The sequence below is a fragment of the Canis lupus genome, chromosome 18 (genome assembly GCF_003254725.2).
Source record: "Canis lupus dingo isolate Sandy chromosome 18, ASM325472v2, whole genome shotgun sequence".
Classification (NCBI taxonomy): Eukaryota; Metazoa; Chordata; class Mammalia; order Carnivora; family Canidae; genus Canis; species Canis lupus.
Window position 1 is genome coordinate 32,425,597 of NC_064260.1, and position 14,768 is coordinate 32,440,364.

General features: G+C 44.5%; 1 protein-coding gene across 11 annotated transcripts in view; it reads left to right on the forward strand.

Annotated features, from left to right (window-relative positions):
- The window catches only part of PAMR1 (peptidase domain containing associated with muscle regeneration 1), a 158,375-nt gene that overhangs the window by 107,768 nt on the left and 35,839 nt on the right, over nt 1-14,768 (forward strand). For all 11 annotated transcript variants that reach the window (XM_049097021.1, XM_049097027.1, XM_049097028.1 and 8 more), the window contains one exon: nt 3,022-3,150. In XM_049097021.1, the coding sequence (XP_048952978.1) occupies nt 3,022-3,150 (129 nt within the window). The remainder of the gene's footprint in view (nt 1-3,021; nt 3,151-14,768) is intronic.

Genomic DNA, 14,768 nt, shown 5'->3' on the forward strand with positions numbered 1-14,768 from the left:
ATGTGTCCCCCTCTCTTAGGGCACTGGGGACCCCCCTGTGTCCTGTGTTCTTCTGATAAGACCACACTAGTGTTTGGAAACTTCCTTCACTTCTTACGTGACAAGATGTTTCAGGCTCTTCTTGTGTATTTTCTGCCCTAGATCTGTGACCAGAGACATTTCTCCAAGGAAGTCTGGTCTGAGGCCACACTCTGAGCTCCTCACGTGTTCCTTGTTACTGAACTGTCATCATTTTACTAGGCTATTATTTATTTATTTAAAGTGGATGGGGCTAGGAAATTGGTATTTTTAAAAAAAAAGAAAAAAAAGAGTTTATGCTGATACTCAAGTTCAAATGTAATATTCCATGGTTGTTTAATTAACCCTGTTGATTTTATATTTGTATGTCTTTTCTGTCATGGTGGAAAGCTTATTTCCTAATAATATTAACCTGATTACTTATTGCTTTAGCTTACAGAATAATAAAATTGTGCAAAATAGCAATAGCACTGTTTTTGTTTGCAATAGCACTATTAATAATCACAAGACCACTGATGACTATGGTTTTTATTGACCTCAGAATATATCCTACTAAATATGTATAGTCAAAATTTTATGTTTTAAAGCCAATTGATATTGTTCTTTTGTCTGTGGTGTTATACCACCTACTTGATATATAGACAGGTTTATTATTTCTATTTTCTATATTTGACAATATAAGCAAATGTATGTTTGTATACACGTTTATATATCTTCCCCCCTTCTTGCACAAAAGATAGCCTGCAATAAACACTGCTAACTATCTTGCTTTTTTCTCTTACCAATATCTGCTGGAGATCACTCACTGACAGTGTAAAGCCATCTTTTTTCATTTATTTTTACAGTTGCATATAACTGCATTGTGTGGATTGCTATAGTTTATGAGTATTTGGGTTGTTTCCAGCCTTTTGCTCTTATAAATAATACTACAGTGAATAGCCTTAGGCATACATCATTTAGTATTTTTGCAGTGTTCTTTGGGGTAGGTCCCTAGAAGAGAGATTGCTGAGTCAAAGAGAGGTGCGTAAGTCATATTGCCAACCTTTGCATTGTCCCCCTTGCACTTGGCATTCACAGCAGCCGGGTATGAGGGCGCTGTTTTCCCAAAGCCTTGCAACACAAATCATTGTAGATTTTTGCCAATCTCAAAGGTGAGAAATGGAATCTCAGCCTGGTTTTAAAATTTCTATTGTTTCTCTCATCATGGTAGATGACCAGTGGTTGCAGGCAGATCAACATCCAGGAGCACGGTGGTGGGGATGCCAGTAGTGACATCCAGTAGTGTCCAGCAGTACTGAGGCCCTCTCTGGACCAAGTCTGCTGTGTACTTTCATGTGGTTCTAGGCTATGTAGCTCTGAACTCAGTCCTCTGGGTTTTATAGCAGTGCTATGAGCTCCTTAGTGTCTTTTCATGATAGCCTTGTTCATCTTCATCACCTGGCTGGTTTTTGTGGCTTGTACCTAAAGGCCTTGAAGTTACCATGCTGCGAGGGAGAGTTGGCAGGGTCCCTGGGAGCAGACTCTGAGTCCGTTTGCCCCCTAGTGGCACAGCCGATAGAGAACCAAAGAGGGGAAAGTGGCAGATGGGTGAAGATGGCCTTTGGAAAGCACAGTGATGCCACTGGGACCCATCCATGATCTACTGGAATTTGATGAATCATATTAGCAGCTCTTCTCTGGTGGGAGGAAGCACTGGAACAGGGGAGCCACTTTAGGGTGGTGTGCAAAGAGAGGACGCCAAGCCTTTGTCCTACAGAAACCACACGTACATACACTGTGTGTATACGTTACAGACCGAGGAAAACCGAATTTCAGCCAAAATCAAGGATGTGTGCTATCAGCTCCAGGAAGTGCTGGTTATCTCCAACGGCTGAGAAGCCTGGATTAGCAGTTCATCCGTCCATCCCTATGTCCACTTGTTTATTCACTCAAATAGTATTTCTTGAAAACTTGCTATGTTACAGATATTATAGTAAGTGCTGGGGATATATTGTTGAACAAGATGCAGTTCCTGACTTCAGTCTATTAGAGGAAAACAGATAATAGGCAGTTAAAATTGAGCAGGATATAGGCAATGGTAGGGATAAGCCAATTGGAGATGTGGGAATGCAGAATAAGACTCACAGTTCATATTCGGGGTATCCATACTATGTGCCAGGCCCTTTATATGTGTTAATTTACTTTTTAAAACAACCCTGAGAGGCAGGTACATTTTTTAACCCTTGTTTTACAGATGATGACATTGGGGCACAGAGGAAGGAAACACAGCTGGACGATGGCAGAGCCAGATCTTAGCTCTCTGCTGTGATAAATGGGATTGGGTTATCTCTGTCTCCCATCACTATCCCCCGCCCCTCAAGAGATCATGTTATAAAAATGACCCTTACCTGGGGAGCTGCTCAACCCTCTCTGGTGTGGCCTGCTGGTGGGAGCAGCCTGGCACCTTCCAGGGTGGGCCCTTTATTAGGCATTAATATTGTTTCCACGGGCATACTTTGGCTATAGAAATATATGACATGGAAAATATGTTATATTCGAGACAGGTAGATACTTACTATCTACTGTGAACTGAAATAAATTACAAAAACAGAAGGTACAGAATATAACATAAGCCTAATTTATTTTTTTAAATGTGTTTTTCTCTATACACAGAGACAGCGTGTTACTGGGAGTTGTTCCCTGGTGATGGACCTTTTGGTGTTTTTAATTTAATTCTCTTTACTTGTCTGAATTTTCTAAATATTCCACGATAAGCACATGGAGCATCAACCACTGTCTGGGAATATGGTTCAGACCACCCTCCTAGATTCCTCGCTGCAAATTCGGCTGACTCTGGTATTTTCCCAGGAATGAGCATTTTTTTCCCCAAGGGCTCTGGCTCCTTTCTCAGTGCAAGGCCCTCGGTGGAGGCGAGGCCCTGAGCAGGTCCCGTTCCTCTCGCATGCCGCCCATCAGAACCTGCAGGTGCATAATCGAACGCCTTTCTGCTGGGACATGTTTCAGGTTGTACCATCTTTGAAAACTGCAAGACCTGCCGGAACGGCTCATGGGGAGGCACCCTGGACGACTTCTACGTGAAGGGGGTCTACTGCGCAGAGTGCCGGGCGGGCTGGTACGGAGGAGACTGCATGCGTGAGTAACCCCGAGGCGGCTGCCCCTCGGTGCATGCTGCTTTGAACACTCAGCTTGCAGCAGACTAAGGTTTATCTGGTTGGGATCTGAGTGCTGGAAAGCTTTGGCCAGAGGGCTTTCTAGGTAAGACCATAAGAAAACAAAGACTATTTCCATCTGCTGGGTGTGGATCGTGGACATCTGTTTGGAATTGGTGTCGGGAGGTTTATATCTGCTCTTAAATCTTCTCTTTTCTCCTAAGTGAAGCCAAGACTTTCTGCACCCAGAATGCCTCGTGTCCATTCCAGAAGCAGTTGTGTGTTAGCAGGGTCAGCAACCAGTGAATAAGTCTTCAGCTATGCTAAGTTCTGTAGTGGGTTTTAAATGTGAATTTCTATTGGTAAATTTCTTGGTTCCTGAGTTAAATTCCTGGATCCCACATCAAATCGTCAGCATGCCACTTATTCCAGGAAAGGGAGTCTTTCCGGGTTCTCCTTCATCTCTAAGAATTACTTAATCTTTATTAGGGATCCCCTCTGAGTTTCAGTAATCCTTTGAAAATGGAGTGGAAATCTAATGTCTCAGTTTAAAGCTCCCCTCTGCAGTGCCCTGACGGTGAATATCCCTCTGAGAGTCTGGATCTGGAGCAATATACAAACTGTTATTTTGTTGGGCCTATGTTACGTGCTCCCTATTTGAATCAGAAGGATGGGCTGACAGGCTGAGCAATTTTCCTCTTATGATGATATTCCCAGTTTGCAGAGAGGGAGGACGGAGTGCTATTGGTATTCTTTGCCTGATCCAACCTGTAGCAAAATGTCACGAGTTTTGAGAGTCTCAGGTGAAGGATGAGCTGTGTGATCTGCCGCTGAGGACCCCAGCTCTATCTGGAAGGGGTATATTGGTATTTTCGGATGAACCTGGGAGTTAAATTATCGTATAAGATACAGATAATTTTTAAAAGTGCTGGTCTTGATTGCACATCTAGAACTTCAATGTCATTTTTAGATGGGTTCTAGAAAACTTAATTTGGTTGTTGGTAGGTGATCTTCTAGGTAGTTTATCTGTGGGATTTAATCCAGGTCTTCCTTTGGCAGCTGTTCCCGGAAGACGGTGTAGCATAATGATCAAGAGTACAAGCCCTGGAATGACGCAGACCTGGGTTTAATAATTTTGCTGGTTACTGGTATTGTGGTCTTGGCCGAGTCATTCAACCTGGCTAAGCTTTGTTTCCTTTTCTTTACAGTAGGAGTAAAGCTATCTCATAGGGTTGTGTGAAGAATTCGGTGAGATAATGTGTGTGAAGCACTTAATGCTTTGTCTGGCATATAGTAGAAGCTCAAAACTATCTTGAGAAATATTTGCATATTAAATATTGCATATTAAATATTAAATATTTGCATATTGAATGCAATAAATATGTCATTATTATTCTATATGCTCCTTAATTGCCAAGCTGGTGGGTGGTCCAGAAATAAAACTACTTTCAGTAAAAGTTTAAGAAAGATGTAATTAGAGATACAATGCACAGTTTTTGATTTTACATTGACCTTTGCAGTATGGGAGCTAACTTTGGGGTTTTCTCCCTTTTGGATATGGGAGGTTGTTCTTTTTATGTGTAAGGGAATGGAGAAGTGATATGTGATGGGGTGATGGGGTGGAGCCATCTGCTTTCATTGGCTCATGCATGACCTTTGAGGCAGAGAAAGTAGGTAAAGAGTTTAGGTTTATTCCAAGTGCACTGGAAGACAAGGAAAAGCTGTGAACTAAGGTATAGCTAAGTGCTCAGAGAAGGTAGAACGGCTAATCCTGGGGAGTCAGGGGTGGGAGAGATTTCAGACGGGAGGTGATGGTTGAGCTATGCTCATCTGTGGGTAAGACAGAAAGGTGCCTCAGTCTATGTGATTCTAGACCCCCTGTCCTTAACCACAGTACCATCCCATCTCCATTGACAAGGCCCCCTCCCACAGCTCTGTTTTCACTGAAAACTGGGAAGTGAAATCTCTGCTGAGGGCAGAGTGGACATATGGCTGCAGCTGGAGAGTGCCAAAGGTTTGAGACAGCCACAGGAGGGGTAAGGAAAGGCACCAGCTCATGATAAATTAAAGCTTGTCCAAGCAGGACTAAGGACCCCATGGAAGCTGGATTTCCTGTATAGGTGATGCCATCTGGACAGTTTAGACAAGGTCTTCTAGCAGCATGGGAGCAGAGGTGGATAAAACCAGTCATTTGGTGGATCCAAGAGTTGGCTAAGGCATGATTGTCTCAATTGGGGAGGACAGGAAACCAGAAGAGCCTGAAGAAAGGATAGAATTGGCAGTGTCTGTGAGATGGAAAAGCAGGCATAGTGATAATAAAGTAGTGGATCATGTAGATTGGAGGGATATTGTGGTCAGAAAACAGAATTTCCAAGTGGAAGCTTTCAGGAGTTGTGATAATGTATTCATCTTTATTAGTCATTTTTCTTCTTTGTAACAAACCATCTCAGAAGGACAAGTGTTTATTTTCCTTTATCATGGGTCTGTGGGTTGGCTGGGGTTCATCCAATTTCAGCTGAGTTGGCCTGGGTTGCTCTCTCGATTCAGAGCTTAGCCCAAAGGAGCAGCAGCTACTTGGGACATATTCTTCTCAGGGTGGGGTGCAAAAGCACTAGAGGCCTAGCCGAACAGCCAGGCACATTTAAGGCTTCTGCTCACATCATATCCATGAACTTTCCAAAAGAAGTCACATGGCCAAGCCCCAGATCAGTCGAGTAGGGAAGTATGCACCATCCCAAGGAGGAGGGGTACAAATATCCCCTCAACAGTACTCTGATTGCTCTGTGTGTAGGAGTTTATTTAGGGGAAAGGGCAGAGAAAGGGAAGAATATTTGCATGTAGGAGAGTGCTAAAGCAAGTAGTAACAAGACAGGAGGGTAATAGTAGCTCAAAGGAGTCCTGTACCTGTGCCTTTCCCAATAAGACCTACTGGTTGAGTCTTGGGTTTGGCCTCAGTGTAAAAGTTGGCTGTATACAGAGTCTGGCTGGTTGGATAGTGATGGTGTCCATGTGGAGAATCAAGGCTTTCTTGAGGATAGCAAAACTGGCTCAGGGCGACTGGTCATCATCCCTAGGAAAGAGGGCAGAGAGCATCATTCATTACTCTACCCATCCATTCAAAACATATTCCTTGAACGGATGCTCCTAGGTGCTGGACGGACAGTGATGGGCAAGAAGGATGTATTCCTGCAGTTCTGGAGCTTGCAATTTAGAGAGGAGAGACCAAAAAAAAAAAAAAATTGGAATGTGGTCAATGCTATGAAACAAACAGAAAAATGGTCAGATCCCTATCTCATTCTGTGTTGGTTCAGTTACGCTTGTTCGGTTTCATTATGCTTGTTCTGAAAGCTCCTCTGCACACACTGTGTGTTATTTGATCAAGCCATAAGCATTTATGGAGCATTTCTTATGGGTCGGTCACTAGGGAGAACAATGAGCCCCTCAGTGAGTTTCAATCCATCTATGGACACAGGGCTTGACCATAAGAAGACAACGACATGATGATATTAGGTTCTTATCACGGCCACCTCATACTGGCATTAAATACATGTGAGGGGAATTCAAAGGAAGAAATAATTCATTTCACTGTTTGCTGAATGCTTGCCTGGGGCTGGGCAGTATGCTTCCTGCCTCTATTAAGAGGGAGCCCAGCACTTGGTAGCCTGTTTCTGGCTGGGGCAGTGCAAGCATTTACCCAGTAGATGGCACCCAAGTGATCCTTTCAGGCTGTTGAATCCCCACCTTCTGTAGAGCCCTGGCATTTTTACTAGAGTGCCATAGAGGACCCAGGAAGGACAAGTGACAAGCAAATGCCAGAGAGGATCAGACTAGTTTTTATTTAGTTATAGAGCATTCAGGACTGAACAGATGTTATAACACCTTTGTTTATTCACTGTCCTTTACAATATTTCTTTTTTTTTTTTTTGACTATTTATTTATTCATGAGGGACACACACAGAGAGAGAGAGAGAGGCAGAGACACAGGCAGAGGGAGAAGCAGGCTTCCCACAGGGAACCCGATGTGGAACTCGATCCTTGATCCCATGAACCGAAGGCAGACGCTCAACCGCTCAGCCACCCAGGAGTCCCTCCTTTACAATACTTCTGATAATTAGTATTAACTGAACTTTTGATAGTCTTAGAACCCATTATATGATTGATTCATTTATAACCATTGACATTTTATATCAACCAAGATAAGAGCAGAAGGGCCTGAGGTCAAGGAGCCCAGGAGAGGATTTTATTCGTGTCCTCCTGCCTAGGAAAGATCGGTTTAGTAAGCTCGGAATATCCAGGCTATGGAAAGGAGCTGATTCTTTCTTCTTACTCTCAACCTTTTATTTTGAAAAATTTTATGTTTACAAAGAGTTGAAAGAATAGTACATTTGTATGCCTTTCACCCGGATCCACCAATCATCATTTTCTTACATCTGACTTTCTCTCTCTCTTACGGCACTATGAACTCATGAATTAAAAGGTTTTTCTACGTTTTGTAATGTTACCATTATTTTTCTTTCTGATGCTCAAATTGTCCCAGAATTAGCCAGTGAAGGCCCTTTAAGCCAGCTCTACAGCATCATTCTTTAGGTAATTCCTTTCTTTCCTTCTGCTTCCTACCCCCCAGCCCCAAATGTCTCAAGTTCACCTTGATTGTTTACGTCCAAGTCCTAGAACCAGCCATTTCTCTATGAATTCTGGTTCCTTTTGTGGGAATGGTTTTTAGGAATTATGATCTGGATGCTGGCTATGAGAAGCACTGATATTTAGAGTCAAAACTAAGGTTTCCTCCCAAAGTGGCTGGAAAGTTGGCTTCTTAAATGGAACCACTCCATTGAGCTTCAGAGTGGGGCTTATTCATCATGGCCTTTGGGCTGAGTGTTTCAGCACCAAATGAGATGAGCAATGAGAGGGTCTAAGAGTTACCCAAGATACCACACTTCTGGCTCACATTGTAATGACTCAGACTTTCAGGCTATGGAGAATCTAGGGGATGGAAGGTTAGCAAGTCAACCCAGAGAAGAGGATTTATGGGGAGAGATAATAGACCCTTAGTACATTTTATCTTCTTAGCCATATTTTAGATAGAGAAAAGGGACTGACCATGAGCCATGCCTAAAAATGTGGGGCTAGTATATGAGAGAGGAGGATGATTTGTGTAGGCCGGTCCTTGAACCATAATGGGAAATGATCAAGAGCAAATTTTAAAGAGAGAGAAAGGCCCACAAAGCTGTGTGTTACTGATATATGGAGCTGTCTTCCTAGGGAACCATAGAATCATCTGGGAGGAGTCACTGAAAACTGGCTCATTTTGTTGTGGACTTAGGTGCCTGTATACTTCCAGGAAAGGAACAATGCTCATTTGGATCCAAACTGGGAACTGTATTATGTGATGGTTAACCACTGGGTTTGGAACCAGTAGGATCTGGATTTGAACCTCTTATTCCCTCTGTGACTTTGGGCAAAGCTATTCAATCTTTGTAAGTCTCAGTTCCTGCAAGTACAAGATGAGATAATAAGAGTGGTCCTCTACAGATTTTTGTGAGGATTAAATGAAGTACTGACTGTAAATCCTTTAATAAGGAGCCTGGTTCATAGTAAATGCTCCATAAATGGTGACTGCTATTTTTATTACTACTAAACCAAAGCCATGAAGTGAGCTTTTTCTTTTTCTTTTTCTTGTTTGAGAAGAAAATCTCTGTGAGTCCAGAGAGGAAAAATAATAAAGTAGAATTCCCTAGGGACAAGAAAATATATATTGGACATGAGGAGGTAATCTTCCCAGAAAAGAATTGTAATGGTAAATAACACTTTACATTTCATATAAAATTATTTGAACATTATATACATCAGATATATACATACTATATATATGTGGACACACATACACATATATATACACATACATATATATAAAATACTTTATATAGTTGAAGCTCTGACTGCAGGAAATGCATGTCCGAACCTTTGCAGAAGATTTTATGTTGTCAAAGAACTCATCCAACCATTGCTCAGTTTCCGGCTAAGGCGCAGAACATGAAAAAGACCCTCCTTTCTGCTCAAATAGGAAGAAATCACTTGATAAACCAAAGAAAATCGTTTCCTTTAAACCAGCAAGTATCTATGAACACAAAAGCTAAAAGAAGCTAAACTCCAGAAGAGTAAATCCTTCCTGTGTAAGCAGGTGGCACCTGCTCTGAGGCTGAGGGCAGGGCAGGTGAAGGGCGGGGCCTGCTGGAGAAGGAGGCGGGGCCAGCCAGGGAAGGAGGCGGGATTAACCAGATTTAGGATGAAACTGTGGGTGCCCTGGCTGAACTTACATCTAAAAGAGACCCCAGAATGAGCACTGGGTATTATGCTTTATGTTGGCAAGTTGAACTCCAATTAAAAAAAAAATGAGACCCCAGAGCAAAGGCTCTCTCCCATGTATTCTCTTAAATGAAGTTGTGCTGAGCATGCAGAGGCTAGGGCAAGACTAGAAAGCAGAAGATCTTGAGATATTGGGACTTTTGTAGCTTCAAAAACTTGGTGATTTCAAAGCCTCAAAAGTTCATAGTTTCCCAGGCTTACAATTACGGAAGTGTAAGAAGATAGGTGGAGATTGCAGAGAATGTTGAAAATGAAAGATGGATTTTGTGAGGTTTCTGGTGCTTGAGTTTCAAGGCCCCTCTAAAAGAATCAGCTTCGGTCCTGCTTCATATTAGTGTAATTTCTGACTGGATCTAAATGATCAGTCTTCATCCTCCCTGCCTAATAGAGGAAAGGGTGTTACCAATCAAAAGAAAAAAAAATATTTTTCTGTTGTGAAGAAGCAAGATAATATAATGTCTAGTCAAGAGGAAAAAAAGTCAATCAAAAGAGGTAGACAGTGCCCGATCAAATATTGATATTGGAATTTTCAGACAAGGAATTAAAAAAAAACTTTAAAATAGGGGTGCATGGCTAGCTCAGTTGGTAGAGCAAGTGACCCTTTATCTTAGGGTCATGAGTTTGAGCTCCACTTGGGCATAGAGCTTACTTAAAAAATAAAATAAAATAACTTTAAAATAAATAAACTAAAGGTTCTACAGGAAAACGGTATAACAGAAGAAGAGAAATTTCAGGATAGATTTGGAAAGTGTTAAAAAGAACCAAATGGAAATTCTAGAACTGAAAACTATACTATCTGAAATCTTAAAATATTCATTGGAGGGGATTAACAGCCTACTGGTCACAATGGCAGAAAGGATCAGGGTACTTAAACACAGATTTTATAGAAATCAACCAAATTGAAGCACAGAGAAAAAAGACTGAAATCCTTCTTTATGCAGAAATCAAAATTCTCTGAGCTACCCAAGCCCAGACCCTCTCTTTTGAGTCGGATTGGCTCAGTTATCTCTCTGATGTTTTTGTGAAGATTCTGATGATTTTGAGGAAGACAGACTTTTTGCAGTAAGGTGGTAGGTGCTGTTCTCACCGGCCAATTGTTTCAACTGAGTGGACAGACCCCTTGAGATGAAGAGGAGGGGCTTCAAAAATGGTTTGATTGGGCAGAGAGACATTTGATTTTATCTGGGACAGTCATTCAGTTAACAGTTAACTGAACACCTGCTCCGTGCATGTAAAGGTGTGAACAAGGCAGCCAAGGCCCCTGCTCTCACAGAACCGTCATGGGGGAGGCAAACCATTAAATAAACCATCACTATAAAGTATCAAATTAGTTGGGATGATAAGCCAAATCATAGGGTGAGCTCTGGAGTTATTCCTGGACATCTGACTGCTCCGGGTTCCGACCTAGCCTCTGATAAAGACCATCTCTTAGCCCTTCTTATGAACCACACATTGTTCTAAGTGCCTTCACATACTAAGTCACTGACCCTCATCAGAGCCATTTTATAGGTGAGGACACAGAGGCACAGAAGAGTTAAGTGACTTCTTTGCTGTCGTGCAGATTGTAAGTAGCAGAGGGAAGGTGCCAGATCAGAAGCCAGGCCCCAGAGCCCAGTCTCTCATTCTGTCTCTCAAATCATCTCGTGATGTGGGAGGCGCTTCAAGTCTTCACTCCAAGTCCCTGTCTGGGGGCCTAGCAGGTCGTGGTAGAAAGAACCAAATCATGTGGGAAGTGTGAGCTCCCTTCCAGCTCCTGGCCTGGTACGTGGGTCATCCCCATGTCCTCACCCAGGCCTTTGTTCTGCCATCAGTGTCTGGGGCCTGTGTCTGATGGGTTGAGGGATGTAGCCAGTGCTGTAAGGAGGCCCTTCGGGGCCCTGGCGCAAGGGTCAGAACCTGGGACGGCCCCTGTGAGTCTTGTGCCAAAATAGTGCCTTGGGTCTAGACAAGACTCAAGAGAAATAACACTATTTGTTGCCATTTATTGAGCATTTTATGTGTCCAGTACTGTGCTAGGTGCTTTAAATAAATATTTCATTTAATGCTTACAACAAATAAGAAAACAACAACATGGTGGAAGGTGCTAGTGTTACTCTCATTTCCAGTGAGGAAGCCTGAGTCTAGAGAATCTGGAGAATTTGTCTGGGGTCACACAGCTAGTAGAAGGCTGAGCAGCAGTGTGGACCCAGCCTGGCTTCCTGGACTGCGCCTCAATCATTGTGAGTCCTGCCTCCGAGTCATCTCTGAAGTTGGGGGTTGGGGGTGGGGAGGAAATGCAATGTCTGTCTGAATGCTTGTTTTCTTTAGTCCTTCCCCCTACCACCCCCAAGAGGAAAGATTAAAAAAAAAAAAAAAAGCCCCAATGATGTCTCCGAAGCTTGTTGTGTCTGTCTCTTGCTCCTCCTTCCCCACCCCCCATGCTGGAGATAGCAAGACTTTTGTCTGAATGCTGGGGTGCTCATTTTTGTTGGGAACCCTCCAGCTCTCTTGCCAGTTTAGAAACTAATGGAGATTTCCCTTCGCCTCTGCAGAAGCAGGGTCTATCTAGGTGTCTCTCTTATTTTGGCTTGTAGCAACGGAGAAGGGTTGGGGCGGGAGGTTGGAGATGAGTCCAGGATTTCAGAGCCCAGTGTGGGGGACAGTCTGGCTTCGCTGGCAAACACCCCTACACACATACGCACACGCCCCACTTCCCCCGCAGCAAGACATTGTCAGGGAATCTGAGCACGTTTCTGGGCCCATTGCCTGCTCTGGTCTTTCAGACTCAGGACCACCTGCTTGGTTGGCCACCATCACTTCCTTGGCGGGGACACTCAGCTGTGTTCACTGTTCTGCCCTAGACAGAGAGGTGCACTTAGTCTGCCCTGCACCCAGACCCTCCAGCTCCCCAAGGAGAGGCAAGAGTGGAAAAGGAGCTGAAGGAGCCCCTTGATGTGGGAGGGGACTAGGGCTCCTTCCTCCCATTCTCAGTGCCTCATACCCTTCTCCCAAGCACATTTCTGAGAAGCGGCCTCTGTGTCTTGCTGGTTGGAACTTGTCCACCATCTTGGGGCCAATGTGTCCCTTCCCCCCCAGAATGAGGAGGAAAACCTCATCAAGGACTGAGATGTGGCGTGTGCTTTGGAATCCTGGCTACTCCTGAAGGACAGCCCCGGGCCTGCAGGAGCAAGTGGTCTAGCATCTCACACGGCGGGGGGCCGGTGCCTGGGTGGGGATGGTGGCCCTGACCTCTCCAGAGGCCCCATGAGATCCTGGGTCTGGCTAAGGCCTGAATGGTCCTGCCGAGGAGACCTGACTAGGGTGGGCCTCGGCCGCCCCCACCCCCACCTTGGACCTGAGGAGAGGCCCAGTTTCCCAGCTTCCATCCCCAACAGGGAAGCGGACTAGCAGCATTTCCTGCTGGTTCCAACTTGGGGTCCCTGCAGGAGGTTTACTGCGGGAGCTGGGATTTAACACCTTGCAGCCTGGGAAGCTGCCAGTCCCCAAAGGGTGGAGGCTGTGCAGGAAGACTTCTTTTTTTGTCTTTCACACCCAAAGATCACTTCCGTAGCCAGCAGATGGGCGGATGGGGGCGATGGCATGTGAGGTGTGCAGGAGGAAGGAACGTGCACTTCAGAAAATGGGGCTGGGGAGGGGGGTGCAGATCTTTCTTTCGGGGAGTGTATCTTTCGGGGAGTGAAAGGATCCTGCTGCTTCAGCACGGTGTGGGACAGGGGCAAGAGGCCCTCAAGACAATTGAATGTACCAGCCAGGACCCAGCACTGGTACCAGACAGATCCAAGTTCAAATCCCTGCTCTGCCACCCAGGAGCAACCGTTAACATTTCCTGGCGTCTCTGCTAAGGGCCTTCTGCCCATAATCTGATTCCAGCCTCACAAAATCATATGAAGTACGTGCCAGCTTTATTCTATTTGACTCAGGTTTCCTGCGGTTCTGAGAGAGGAAGAAACTTGCCCAAAGTCACATAGCCAGTGAAGATAACGCCGAGTCTCAAACCAAGGGCAGTGGGGCTCAGAAGTCTCTTCGTTCTTAACCTGTGCTTTACCGTTAAAAAGAGTCACTTACAGTCTTTTGCCCTCCCGGCCATCTGGCCTTGGGGAAGTCACCCCACTTCTTTACTTCCTTATTAAGTTTTCACCTCTGGGAAATGGGGAGATGAATGTCGTTCTCCTAGGTTTCTTATGGGTGTTAAATGAGAGGATGCTTGGAAGTCTTTCAGCCAGTGCCTAGCCTGTGATAATATTGTCATTCATTCATTCAACCACTATTTATTCAGCACCTGTTCCATGTCAGGTTCCATTCTAGGTGGACAAGCTAGAAGAGGGCCGTCCCAGCTCCACTAAAATGAGTAAGCAGATAAGCTAGCTAATTTCAATTAGTGATATGTGCTATGAAGAAAAGAAAAATAAAGTGAAGACAGTTACTATAGAGACATGACGGTCCGCTGTAGCTGCGTGGTCAAGGGAGGCCTCTTTGAAGAAGGGCCAGTTGAACTTAATTCCCAAAGAAAGGAGTTATGGGGCCCCATTCTTCCAGGCTAAGGGAACAGCAAGGGCAAGGCCCAGGGTTGGGAACAGAAAGGAGGCCGGTGTGGCTGGGACAGTGTGAGGAGGCTGGAGACTCATCCACCTGGGCAGATGGTGGTGGGTCTGGGCCTCGGTGAGGCAGGGCCATGGACGTCATAAGAAGGTGTTTGCGTAGAGGGAAACCTTTGGAGGGTTGAATCCAGAGTAATGTGATCTAGTTTATTTATTTAAGAGGTGGCTTTGGCTGCTGTGTGGAGAATCAAATATGAGGGGAATGATTGGAGAGGGAAAGAGGGTGGAGGCTGGGCAAGACAAGAACCCCCAGTGGAAAGTGGTGGATGACGCTTCCCACTGGTAGACCAGGACAGCAGCAATAGAAATCCAAATGAAGACAGGACTTGTACAACCAGCTGAGCAGTACTTTCCACAAAAGTAACAAGCCTCAGACCTCACAGCTTGTCAAAAGTGGAGTTTGAGCTCTTTTCCTAACCCTGTGGAAAGATCCTCACCTTCGTCTTGGTACGGAGCAGTATCCACTGATATTAACATTTTCCTTTCCTTTTTTTTTTTTTTTTAAAGATTTTATTTATTCATTCATGAGAGATACACACACATAGAGAGAGAGGGGCAGAGACACAGGCAGAGGGAGAAGCAGGCTCCATGCAGGGAGCCCGATGTGGGACTCGATCCTGGGTTTCCAGGATCATGC